General features: G+C 32.5%; 2 protein-coding genes across 2 annotated transcripts; one reads left to right on the top strand and one right to left on the bottom strand.

Moving 5' to 3' along the window:
• Positions 1-473: 473 nt before the first annotated feature.
• Positions 474-1,495, top strand: TRIADDRAFT_54943 (uncharacterized protein; the record flags this gene model as incomplete). The annotated part of the gene is made up of 2 exons (XM_002111173.1): positions 474-533; positions 1,019-1,495. The coding sequence occupies 2 exons, from the start codon at positions 474-476 to the stop codon at positions 1,493-1,495; spliced, it is 537 nt and encodes a 178-aa protein (XP_002111209.1).
• A 3,143-nt stretch (positions 1,496-4,638) lies between these two features.
• TRIADDRAFT_22415 (uncharacterized protein) lies at positions 4,639-12,357 on the bottom strand (the record flags this gene model as incomplete). Its single annotated transcript, XM_002110645.1, has 22 exons — positions 4,639-4,911; positions 5,012-5,117; positions 5,244-5,416; positions 5,575-5,664; positions 5,777-5,932; positions 6,078-6,266; positions 6,555-6,655; positions 6,802-7,032; positions 7,219-7,332; positions 7,401-7,517; positions 7,686-8,118; positions 8,421-8,637; positions 8,756-8,842; positions 8,913-9,007; positions 9,185-9,320; positions 9,493-9,734; positions 9,876-10,125; positions 10,271-10,396; positions 10,614-10,867; positions 10,987-11,202; positions 11,767-11,884; positions 12,248-12,357. Coding segments are annotated over 22 exons (3,834 nt in total), but the record flags the coding sequence as incomplete, so codon positions are not given.
• Between the last annotated feature and the right edge of the window lie 1,949 nt (positions 12,358-14,306).

Raw genomic sequence — 14,306 nt, 5'->3', positions numbered from 1 at the left:
AAAATAATCATTGTAATACAATGCTTCACTTTAAATCTCCATTATCATTTCAAGTTATTTTTGAATGATTCAATTATAATAATACACAAGACCATAAAATTGTATCAGTCATCATCATTAATTGATCAATTACACTGTTAGCTAACAAATAATGTTACCAAGACCAACATAAAGGGAAAACATTTAGACATAACCATTCATGTAGCAGATAGAACTTCCTCTTGCAACGTTGCCATGGTAACTTCAGCGCCTGTATGCAGATGCATAATTAATTAGCGTTAAATGAAATTCTGATTTTAATAAATCCTATTACCTATATTCGCTTATTGGTTGAATAATTTCAGCCAGTGATATGGTTATAAAAGCCTAGCTTGCTACTATAAGTATAAGACAACATTGCAGCCGACATACAGCGAAACCGATCAGATCTACTTGCAAAACAACAGAAGAAAAATACACATACAACAACAAAAATGGCGAGTAAGAAATCTCAAGATGTGACTAGTCGCTTAACGGACTCGTCTAAATATACTGTAAGAGCATTAAAAATTTTATCCTATGAAGGGGTTTTTCCTGCAATTAGCTCAAGATGAACATCATTTTATTTTACTGTGTTATTACTTTTCCTACCGCAAGCTTTCTTTTAAGGCCTGGCATGTTTTCTACAGTAAACAGGATGGAGGAATCAACGATACTAGCCGTCTTGAGCGATGGAGCACTTATCAATACGATTTTACCTCTTTTTATCTCTAAAAATTCAACGGACAGATTTAAAAATTATAGTATCGCATCTTTCAGATTACCGTACTTACATTAATAAACTGAGATTAGCGTACGTAGATGCAATAATTTTGTGATCCGCCCCACTACTACCGATTTTGCTAGCAAACCAATGATCAGGCCCAAATAGTTGTAAATAATTTGATGTTATACATTGCTATAATGTTCTAACTTTAGCTTGAAATGAGTCCTTGTATTAAATTGGTACTAACCACTATTATTGTCGTTGATACAATAGGGAAGCCATAAAAATCGCTTCGATGATTCCGGGAAGGGCCTTGGAAAGGCTGGAAGGGAAAATATGGTGGATTATACCGGCAGTACAAGCAGCCAATCGCGCGATTTTGCTGTGAATAAAAGTAACGTTTCCAAATCAGATAAACCAGTTGTGGCCAGTGCACTTGGAAAAGAGAAATTTGGCACTCAAATGGACAAGCCTATTAGCGTAATTTTATATCGAAATGGTGATAAACATCACACTGGTGAAAAGCTTGTTATGAAAAAAGAGAAATTTCGTACATTTGATCAAATGTTACAGGCTTCTACCAATGCTGTTCGATTGACGACTGGACCTGTCAAAAAAATTTACAAGGCTCCAGAGTTGAAAAAAGTCATGAAGAACTTAACTGATTTCGAGAATAACGGGAAATACTTATGTTGTTCGGGTGAACCCCCTGCATCCAAAGAAAAACTATCGCCATCTTTATTCCAATAAATCAATGCGATTGAGTGCTGCTTTGGTCACTAGGATCCATTCAGTTTGTCATTTTCTTGAAAGTTCAAGTCTCTTTTAGCAAACCACAGGATTCAAGCTTTTAGTAATTTAGTGTTAGTCATAAATCAAGAAATCCCCAGATATTAATAATTGTATCATCAATATTTTAAATTTACTGTTCTACATCTTATAAGTATTTGTGTTTCTTTTGTATTTTTGTCCAAGCATAAATTAATAGTGAACTTTAATGACTGTTATTAACCCATGAGAAATAATACATTCACTCTTCTGCTACTATCTTTATCAACTGTACTATGCTAACTAGTATCTTGTATTCGTTCTCGATCATTTTTGTAGTTTATTTGCTATTTCATCTATTTCATCAATTTAGCAGTCCATATTTTTACCATTTATTTATCGTAGCGTGTTTTAAAATGGTAAAGAAAAATATTTTAATGCTTACATGGCATCATCTATAATATACAGTAGTTTCATTGCATTTCTAGCTTATAGAATTGATATCAAATTTGATATCGTCAGAATGAAAGAGTAGTAATACTGAATTGATTTCAAGTTCCAGTATCATTTCTACTCCTGATGTTACGTTCAAGAAATTGGATAAAATATCAATAAACTACAAAGTATTATATTGCAATCTCAGCTACAGATCGATAGTTGCAGCGTTGCATATTGTGTTCGGATTGATCGTGGAATCTAATCCCTTCGTTGACATGATATATAATGATTCCAATCGCAATTTGATATTTTGCTCTATCAAAAATTTATTAAACATGGCATAAGCAATCATTCCTAAACATCTTATTCTATCGTCAGTATTGTATCTCCATGACTGCTATACAAATTGTACCAGCTAAAATTTTTTGTTACTCATTGTTGATTTATAATTGATTTATACTTCCTTTATGAACCTTATGTTCCTTATTTAATTATTACAAAAATATCTTAAAGAGTTTTCTGTGACAATCATTCTTGTTGTTATATCAAGATAGTATATTGCTCTCAATATTATTTAGCTGTTTTTAATGACGGTACAACTGTAGTGATAATTGCAAGAATGATATAATACTAATAGCTACGGTAATTACCATAGTCCTACCCCAAAAGCTAAAGATTTCTTTAGTATACCTACACGTATATTGCTTCCATGTTTAGAATATATATTCATTTCGTCGAATATGATAAAAAATCAAGTTGCACTTTTCCCCTTATTTCTTATCTATATACATTGGAATAACATTTCTCGTACCTAAGCTGTGAGTCCTTAGATATCTATCTGTTCCTTCTTGATACTATCACGAAGCTTTTTGATTAATGATTGCATTACTTTTATTAATTGACAGCAATTACTTGAATGGTAGCATTTCAATATTTGGAATCCACTAAAAAATGTTTTATATCGTTCACAATTACATAGATAATCAAGCTTCATAATTCAGTGAAAATGATATAGAATTTAATATTGACTTATATTACTGGTAATTTCAAGAATTGTTAATTAACGTTATTAAATTAAATTCCTGTACACAGCTTTGTAGTTTCTATCAGTTGAAAATCTGCAAGATGTAAAACTACTAAAGATTGAATATACTCTGTATCGCCCTATTTTCTAAATTTCTATCTATAATTGCTTGATTATTTTGAAGACTAATCTTCAAAGATCTTTCGAAGGCATCAAGACAGATAACCTTCCCACGTGCCGAATTATTAAGTTGCCTATTCTCAATTACTGTTGTGTTTGTATGCCTTTACGTTATCCTCATAGATTCTTTAGGCTATTTTAAACTTTTGCGAGTAAATTAAGCACTTAAAAGCGATGTAGACAATGCCGTTAAACTACTGTTGAATAAATGTAACGCCTATATTAGTTATAGCAGTACGTCGTCATTTCTGATCAGCGATGATAGTGTTCCTACAGTAGCTCAAGTACTAATTTAATTTCTATGCGATAAATATCGTTTACTGCAATCTACATTCACTAAAAGTTTTAAAGAATTCTAATATTTGCATTCTTTCAATTCTTTCACTATATGGTATTCTAAAAACTTTACGTTATATTATTTTTATCGCATTTGTACTGTAAAAATTTTGGAGTAACGTAATTATAGCACAATACATATGAAAAAGATATGGATTAAACTTTTAATATTATTTGCTAAGGTTTGTTATAGATAAACGATATATGTTACATTAGCTATTAGATAGAGCGTTAACTAAATGATTAGAATATCATCTATATAAGTATTTGTAATACGATGACTGTATTGTAGCCTTGTGTAGTGCTTGGGTTTTGAAACCTCTTAGGTTCACAATCGTCCAACTCAAAATCTGAGTTATTAAAATTAAGCAAATCTCTAACGCTACACAGGATCAGCATAGTAGACTATTCTACTTCGTAATGCTACCGTACTTCAATTACTACTGTAATTAGCTGAAACTACTACACCTTGTAAGACCGTTCGTGATTATATTGTAAAAGGCAGACTGATCATTTACTATAGATAACCATATGCTGTAAAGTAAACGATAGCTCTAACAGTTAGTAATTAGGTATCAGTGTTTAATACCACGACGCAAACAGGCAAAAAGGTGTGAGCTAGAATATCTATAAATACCCGGCATTTGTAATAATAAAGCCAGTTACAAATTTTACTCGCAGAGTATAACTCAATACGTAAAAACAGAACAGTATATAGTATTGATAAAATTAAACAGATTTTTAAAAATTGTTCTTCATTAGAATACAATGATTACGAGGCAGTACTGTACACTTGCCTCTGATACGTATACTGACTTGAGCAATTATAATGAGTTAAATATCTCCGATAGTATTGCATTTAATAATTATAATATGATGTTGTAATCTTGTAAAATCATCAATCAGTACTTGAGAATATTACTATAAGCCACTAAGACTACGTAATGTGTCTACATATGATAGATGCAGAAACAAAATGGTAAAAATTATGAATATTTCATAGACCATAATAGGCTCCATAAGCTATCGCTTTAATTTGAATACGAGTACATTGTACCATATTCATCACTATGAAGCTGTGACGTGACTGGTATTACAGTTACGCCATAATTGAAATCGCCAACATAATATTATTAACAATAAGATATTACACGATGGTCTCCATGCTGGTATTACAGACATGACCAGTGTCATTATTTTGAAAAATTCTGATGGCAGCATTACTGGTATTTCTGTCTTGAGTTTGCATTATATTATGGGCAACCGATTTACTTCTTATACGATTCTTCATAGCCACGCCCATTAATCTTGTAAATTCAGTGGTTCCAATGCTCATGACCATTTTAGCGAATTCAGAGTTCATATTTTGTAATAATGCAAAAGGGTGGTCGAATTCTACTAATCTTCCATCTCGAAATAGCTATTCGTTGAATAAAAAATTACTATTTAGACAAATGTATCAAGTTAAAAGTTTAAGGAAAATTTTGAATTATAAACTTGTCTACTTGTAGTATTCCTACCATAATGCGATCACATTCGATAACAGTGTTAAGTCGATGAGCAATTGTGATCACGGTACTATGTTGAAATTTAGTTTTAATCGATTTTTGTATGAATTCATCCGTACTAAAAGCAAAGAATACCGGTTAAAAATTTTTCACGGTTACAATATCTTATTATGCAGATCAATTGAAATTAAATTAATCTTTTCATCGGCATGATAACGCAAATTTAAGCATGTACTAAGCTTACTTAAAATCAACATTGGCAGTTGCTTCATCAACCACTAAGATTTTATTTTTCCGTAAGATTGCTCTTCCAAGACAGAGTAACTGCCTCTGGCCGATACTAAAATTGGATCCAGCTTCTGAAACATTACTGTCAAGCTTACCAGGTAATTGTCGAATGTAAGACGATAGCTGCACCTATCGTAATTTTAAAATTAGCATCGAAAGCAGCAAGACTCAAGACTGTTAAAAAGTTCCATTATTAAAGTTTTATAATCTAATTATTCCTACTCGATATTGACTGACAAATAATATGAACTAGGTAAAACTATATAATATATATTATGATTTATTACTTCTTCCAATGTATTCCATAACTTGATATCATCGTATTCACCAAATGGATCAAGGTTGTCACGTAATGTTCCGACAAAGAGTGATGGATCCTTTAATATAACGTTAAGAATATATAATAGATATTATTAATAAGATCTTTTAAGGTAAATAATTACTTACTTTTGTATCTTAAGAGGTATACCATAAATTCAAAATTAGTACCTGTGGTATGACGGATATTTTACTACGTAGACTGCTAACATTGACACTTGTGATTGAGATGTCATCAATTTCAATATTTCCGGATAGATCTGCCATACGAAATAAGGATGCAACCAGGGACGACTTACCAGCACCTGTTCGACCTACTACTCCAATCTATGTCCATTCATAACATGTGTAAGGCAATACATTTAAATATTTAAATATGAAAATTCGGGTTATAATTAAATAAATAAGCATTGAACAAGGCAATGGATTGTAAATGCGTTCCCATAAATATTGTAAGAAAACGCAAACATACCTTTTCTCCAGCTTCAATAGCGCAATTGATATTGTGCAAAACATAAGGTAAGCTTTCGTGATGGCGAAATGATAAATTTTTGAATAGTATCCTGCCATGAACGGGCCAATTCTTAGGTAATTTTGCTTTTAAAGCTTCATCTTCTGGGCTTATCTCACTATATTCCTTTATCCTTTCTACAGAAGTCATCTAATAGTAGTACTTGTTAGAAGTGCTTTAAATTATTTCACATTCATTAGTTACTTGTAAAAGCGTAAAGATGAGAAATCTATCTTTAATGGCGTTAAATTTAGTTTTCTTTACACTGTTTCATATACGATATGCATATTCAGTAATTATATGGAAGTAAAGAACGCGTGCAGCTATGTAAGCATATACTCATAAATGAACGAAATAACCTATTTCTGCCTTATAGGCGTCATCCTGTAATATTGTATATATTTATTACTCGTAAGATCGTCTAAAAATGTAACTTACCTGATTTTCTAATTCTGCACTTTGCCTTATCAACCACTGAAAGTTGCCTAATAGTAATATCGTGTAACTCAACGATAGGCCAATTCCACCTGCACTAACTGCTACGTGTTATTGAACATTCAAAGGTTAAGACAGTCAAAAAACTATAGCAATGTAGTAATGCCATATACCACCAATGTACATCTAACAAATAAAACATTATACAATGATTTATATTTCAGTCGCTATACATATGTGGTTGTCTTACTATTTGCGGCTAAAATTCCAGCAAAAGCTACACAGGTCAAGTAAAAGGAGCTTAAAATGTCAACATGAAATGCATTCCATCGCAACAATGCAATACGCACAATTGCTGCTTTTGTATGATTATCTTGATAAGAAATGAATTGCTTCATGAATAACTCTTCCGATTTTAATGCTCGAATGGTAGTCAGACCATGTAAAGTCGTAGATATATGACTATAGATTGGACTGCTGGCTAGAATAGTAAATCAATGACTAATTATCAATTTTTAGAAAGGCTGATCGTTCGATTTAGACGGAAAAACGAAATAATTATTTTGAGTTACTGCAACAACTATACTAAGGTAACATTCTGAATATGCAGTATTAAGCTAATATATCGAATAAATTGGCTAGCTTTAACGCTTAATTTAGACGTTACCTACGGCTGCTAGGCGTGTAACTTCCCGTGACAAACTGAGATAATATGATCGTATAAAAATAAACGAAATTACTAGAACAACTGCAGGTATCAGTACCCATGGATTAAAGACAACTGTTGTGATGATAATGCTGCAGCAGAATATACCAATCTATTAAGATCAAAAAGAGTCTGTTATAGACGTATTACACCGATAACAGGATTACATTTTAATATTACTTGAATAACTTGCAGAGTCGTAAAGGGTAATTCACCATCAATACTGCTTAAATCTTTGGAAAATCTATTCAGTACACGACCTAAGCAATTTATATTTATAAGTAATATAAAAAATGCTTTTTAGAACGCTTAATACTATAAAAATATATCCAGCAATATAGTTGATGTCGATATCAAAACATTTAAATTATGTAAAAATTCTCGAATAAGCTATTATGTCGTAACGTCATAATAACGGTGATAATTACCAACTGGATTGGTGTCAAAAAAATATATAGGCGCCTCTAATATCGACTTTAACATTCGATGATGAAAGCTCCGTGCAGAATCCATAACAAGTTTGATACATAATATACATCTTGCAGAGGTTAGAATCCAAGAGCCTATGAGAAGGCAACTATATATAATGATTGTTGTTCCATTCGTCAGTCCAAAAATAGATTTTTCATTTAATATGCTCGTATTGCTTCCATTGGCTATCATAGTGGTAAAGTTATCTGACCATCTTGATAGCCACCAATCTGTGATGACTGTTAATGTTTGACTTGCAACGCTTACAAATAATAAGAAAATAAAAAAAGAGATTCCATTTCCAGAGCTGAGAAATAACAGATAGGTTTTATAGCTAATTTTTCCTTCATCTCTTTGCTCGTCTTGTAAAGCCGAATCTTTTTTGCTATCCTAATTTTAACAAAAATTTACACTTAATTAAAATACCTAGTAAAATGGACATGAAGTCAACTCTTGATAATCAATCTATGCATAATAGCAAGAATAACTTAATAAGAGCAAAATTATTTAAAAAGTAGCTATATTTTCTGTATATCAGGTAGCCTTAATGATTAGACTATAGATTCCTGTTACTACTTTCAGTATTTCCTTTAATTTCTTCTTTGTTCTAGCAAATAAAAAATATTAGGCTTTTGAGAGTTAACTACAATGATAAGTTTACGTTATTCAATCCATCAGTGAATAGCAAATACCAACTCATTTTTGGAGATTTCCTCGTCAAGATTTTCCGTATCTTCTACGTGTAGTAATTTTGTAAAATTGACACCATTTTGGATTAATTCAGAAAGTAAGCCGCTTTGATGTATGCTCCCGTTTTCTAATATAATAATCTGATCAGCTTTGCTCAGTAATTGAATCTGGTGCGTTACTAAAATCCTAGTGCGATCCTTTAATAGTCCACAAATGCATCTGGGTCCAATAAAATGTTCATTTTGTAACCAAGATTGTATCACTAATACTCACAGATGTTATGCTGATGCTTTATAATTCTAAGATTAAATAAAACTATAAAAACTAGCTAACTTACTTGTCGTATAAATGACGAGCAACTTCGATATCAACAGCACTTAGAGGATCATCCATGATATAAATATCGGCATCAAGATATACAGCTCTAACGATAACATAAATAATGATTCGTTCTAGCAACAGAAAATCATTTTGTCCTAATTTACAGGTCTAACCTGGCCAAACTAACACGTGCTTTTTGACCACCACTCAGTCGCATACCACGTTCTCCAACGTAAGTTTCGTCTCCATTAGGTAATTGTTGTAAATCCTTGATATGGGCGTTAAATATACATATTGACTTTTAATTTATATTTGATGATATTACCAAGTTAAATAAAAGTAAACATTTTCAAGTTTAGGCTAAGACAGTTTTAATACTCAAATATGCTAAAGCCTGTTGTAATACATCCATTATGTAGAATAAGTTAAGATCAGTAAATCTTACTTTAACTAAAGCACAAGCTTCGATAATTTTATGATACTTGTCCTCATCAAAAGTACTTCCAAATAAAATATTTTCCTTTATAGTCCCGGAAAATATCCACGGCTGTTGCGGAGCATAGGCCATTCTACCAGTTATGCTGCATTATTGAAAAAATTAAAAAAATAAAATTACTGTGAGGAGCTTCTTAGAATCTTTTCGTATCGTAATACAGAAATAATATTGCCATTTTAAGCTACTTCGACTTATTTACCGCCGTAGGAATAGTTAACAGTTTTATTTATTAAAGTTATGAAAAGAAAATAAATTACCTAAGCTTTCCAGACTTATAAGGCAATTCTCCTAGTAAAGTCATAATTACTGATGTCTTTCCACATCCAACGGGCCCGACAATGGAATATAACTTTCCTTTTGGTACCGTGATTGAAATATCATTCAGACCAAAACCATCGCCCCATTTGGCCGAGATTCCATCAATTACAATGCGAGAATCATTTTCAGAAACTATATTTTCTTGATGATTTTGACTAAATTCTTCCAGCATCAAGTGTTTCTGCGAAGTATGTACGATGATAATCGTAAAATATTATTGACTAATGCTAAATTGATAAGTGATGCATGATATTTAAAGATTTTGTGCTGCAACCTAACAAATTTATAGATCCTAAGTATAATTTTAAACTAGTTAATTAACCTCAATTCGACCAAAAGAAACTCTAGCATCAGTTATCGCTCGAACGGCTTCAGGAATACCAATGGATAGCGCAATTTGTAAAGAATTTAACATTGCGTAAACAGTGAAGACTTTAGCAGCAGTTATAGTGTTACCAAGTAGCACGTATACCGTTATCGTGGTAAAAGATGTTATTGTATTTAATAATAGAAAGCTTGCTGCATTCACTGAATAGAACTTAAATCCGGTATACATTCTATCGACTTCATCTCTAAAAGGTGTCCGAATTAAAATTTTTTAAAACCGTGACGCATTTAGTAATAGCATTCTAGTAAATGACTGAACTAAAAGTTACAATCAGTATAGTCTTTAGGGACTATATACAAGGAGGTATTTAGCAATGTCGATAAGGGTACCTTCGCAATTGCTTTATTCTTTTAGCAAACGGTACTTCCCAAGCGTACATTTTAATCATTCTCATACTGGCTATGATTTCATTCATTATTCTTACTCGTTGATCGGCAAATTTTAGATATTTTCGCCTGATAGTGTTCAACATTTTAATATAGATATATATGTTAGTTACAGCCAAAGCCTTTAAATATCGTCATTACTTAGCCAAGCTCTAGCATAATACGTATTACCGCATAAAGTGTCATATTGTTCCAAATTTAAATAATTATAAATAATTATTAATTAAACCCGCAGAAAAATAATAAAATAGCTGAACCCTTCTATAATAATTGCATTAAACTATACCTGAATTTCATCAGTAGTTTCAGAAAAGCTGATTGTTGTGCTATCATAGCTACAAGTACGAACAATCCAGCCAATGATGCAATCCCTATTTGCTGCCATAATAAAATGCACATCGTTATCACCAACAGAGGTCCAATCCACAGCATGTGTAAGAATTGGAAAGTATCTTTCATATGCAAAGCATCATTTGCTAGTAGGTTGACAATATGACCGGTACTAGTTTTCGACATAGCATGGCTGTTTAGTTTTAATGTCTTTACAAATAATTGCAAGAATCGATGTTAATCAAAAGATGTTATTGATTTCTAGAATGATGTAAACTATCATAAATTACAGTATGATTCATTATATTAAGTGTTAATTTATCTCTTACCTTTTGAAATATAGCTGCAGAAAGGAAAATAGTTGTTTGTATGCCAAGGCGATATGACATGAAGGAGTAACATTGCTTGGTTAATGAAATTGACATGCTGACTAATGATAAGCCGGCGGCATATAAGCAAGCTTCTTTGATGGTCATTTCAGAATCTACGGCAAAGTAACTTATTAACCATCCGACAAAGAATGGTTGAATAATTGTACAAGTAATCTAGATATCAAAAAGAAATTAACTATACTTAAGTCTACGCCGTTAAACTAAACCATGGACAAGTGCAGATGTATATCGTTAAATAGGCTGAAATTGTTTTAGTAAGCAGAATTATGTATTGTCAACTTAAATTGCGTAAAAGTGCAAGACGACAAGTACGTGCAAGAATCGATTCGTGTAAAAATAAGCTGTGATTTTTTATAGCTGATAGAAAAAAGTTATGCCATCATAATTAAGAAAATATTTTCAGGTATTGCTAATATGTTCAGTTATTAATTAGTGCCGTAAACTCACAACAATGGCAATAACGCATAATATTGTTTATCGAAAGCTATAATTATATAGCATTGAATTTATTACGATATCGTAGACAACTTAAATCAGATGATACTGCTATTATAATAAGTGAACTTTTTTCGCATCTTTGCTATATTTGATACAGCTACAGACATTATGTACTGTATAGAAGGAGAATTTTTACCTACTAGTTGTTATCATTTAATCAACGTATTTGAAAAGGTTAAATTTAGATCTCAATCGTACTGGAAATTATTTTATAATTACATGGAGGCAAAATATAATGCCAAGAAGCATATAAGTGACACCATAATGTTTCAGAAGACATAATAACAGGTCAGGTTTTTCATTTTGGCTTGACTTTCCGACTGCTGCAGACCAGATTCTGTCAGGATGGAATCATTGGATCATTTATTGATTAAAACATACGGTAATTAAAGGCATTGTACATGGCGATGGGCATTCATTTACGGTATAAGATGCATTTCGATATGATTATTCTAATCCATGAGTGAACGTGAACAGTAACAAATCTCACGTATTACTACATAGTAATTGTTGATGTGCTAAGTTAGTGGGACAAGATGATAACTGAAGATACTATTTTACCAGCATTAGTTGTTTTTGATCAATAAGGACATTGATAAGCAGGTTAAGCAAAATGTAGTAATGCATTACTGTATACTTTGCTATTGCAGTTCACGCATTTATTTGGCAATATTGTACTGTATGTTTATCATCCACTTACTGATTAAATGCATCAACTTGCTTTTGGCACTTGTCCGCGTGCAAAACATCGAATAAATCCGACTGACGTAATTGTCTTGTTTTTACAATTTTAAACAGTGGATTTAGCCACCTAGATAGGAAAAAAGATGGAATTGTAACGTGGAAAGCATTGTATCTTATACTCTTATTAGACAACGAAGAGCGTAAATATACAAATAAGTAGATGATTGCTTATATCCTTATTTGAGCTAATTTGAAATTATTGATATATCTGGGCTTGCTGTCATTATGTTTTATTACCATACTTTTCAAAAAAATGGTTTCCCAATCAAGTAGATTTTACTTGACATTATCCGTAAAACCAGTATACCACTGTGTGATAAATCCGATCACGAAAATTCCAAAGTTGAAAATTAGAACTTTATTAGATTGAATACAAAGACTAGCTACACACAGCCCTACTCTTACTGAATACAACTACTAAAAGACTTCTTTCTCGTAATCGGATTTTATCACACCCTGCAACTTTAAAATGAAGTGTACAGTACCTACTATCGATATTGCAACGATCAAATTTCAAGAATTGATCCATTGATTGAGATATCGAGTGCTGTGCATGAAGGACTACATTGAAATTGGGTAATAACCTATGGATTAAACTCATTGAATCCACTCTTAGCCTCTCTCTCTCTATCTCTACATGTGCTACTTCGCAGTTCTACAGTTATTTGTGCCGGCATTATTGTTGCAGTTCTAGTTCTACTGGGTTTACATTAACTGAATCCGTCACAATATAATCATGCAATATATCCAATGTAGATAATCCAACTGACTGACTTGCCTCTTGATACTTTGCTACTAACTAACTACCTTGCAGACAGTCGAGCATCGATCAACGTCGAGTAGTCAACTACAGGCTGTACGCGTATTCGTATTGATTATTACCATGGGTAAAATTAAAGTAATTAAGATTATTTTGCAGTCAAATGCTCATGATTGCCTTACCAAAACGAGAAAAATTTGGAGAAGAAACTCGCTTTAACAAAAGGATGATTAGATTCAACACTGCGTCCTTTTTCTCCTCTTGCAGATGCTTGATGATACTGAGCTGACATCACAGCTAATGACGATTGATTTGATTCCTTATCAATTGGAACCACTCTTGAGACGAGTACGAAAACAGTTTTTTCCTCAACAAATGGAAAAGCTGTTTTGCTTGGAGTATTTTGTAATTTATACATTAAGGGACATCCTGCCTATCTGTCACTCTGAATTGTTATGCTTTCCAGTAATCTGCAACATGTCTGCAATCATTAGCACAGCGGTATCTCCAGTTGCTTTTAATTACAGTATAGTCTATGCTGGGTGCAATCAGTGACGTAAAGTTCCACTCTGATCTCTGATACTGTACTATGATACTGTTGTACTGTTTACTTGGCGTATTTTGCAATTTGTAAATTAAGGGGCATCCTGTGAATCTGTCATTCTGAATTTATCTACACCAGTAATCCACAACATGTCTGCAATCATCAGCGCATCAGTGTCTCTAGTTGCTTATAATTATTGTCGATGCTGGGTGCAATCAATGACGTAAAGTTCCACTCTGATCTGGTACTATGGTATTGTAACTACTGTTTGTTTGAAGTATTTTGTAATTTGTAAATTAAGGGACATCCTGCCAAAATGTCATTCTGAATTTATCTACTCCAGTAATCTGCAACATGTTTGCAATCATCAGCGCAGCGGTGTCTCCAGTTGCTTATAATTATTGTTTATGCTGGGTGCAATCAATGACGTAAAGTTCTACTCTGATCTGGTACTATGGTACTGTAACTACTGTTTGCTTGGAGTGTTTCGTAATTTATAAATTTAAATTAAGGGACATCCTGCCAATTTGTCGTTCTGAAATTATCTACTCCAGTAATCTACAACATGTCTGCAATCATCAGCACAGCAGTGTCTCCAGTTGCTTATAATTATTGTCTATGCAGGGTGTAATCAATGGCGTAAAGTTCCATTCTGATCTGGTATTATGGTACTGTGGCTACTGTTTGCTTGGAGTATTTTGCAATTTATAA

This window comes from Trichoplax adhaerens, genomic scaffold (genome assembly GCF_000150275.1).
Source record: "Trichoplax adhaerens TRIADscaffold_3 genomic scaffold, whole genome shotgun sequence".
Classification (NCBI taxonomy): domain Eukaryota; kingdom Metazoa; phylum Placozoa; class Uniplacotomia; order Trichoplacea; family Trichoplacidae; genus Trichoplax; species Trichoplax adhaerens.
The sequence above is the reverse complement of the archived record's forward strand: the minus strand, read 5'-3'. Positions and strand labels throughout refer to the sequence as shown.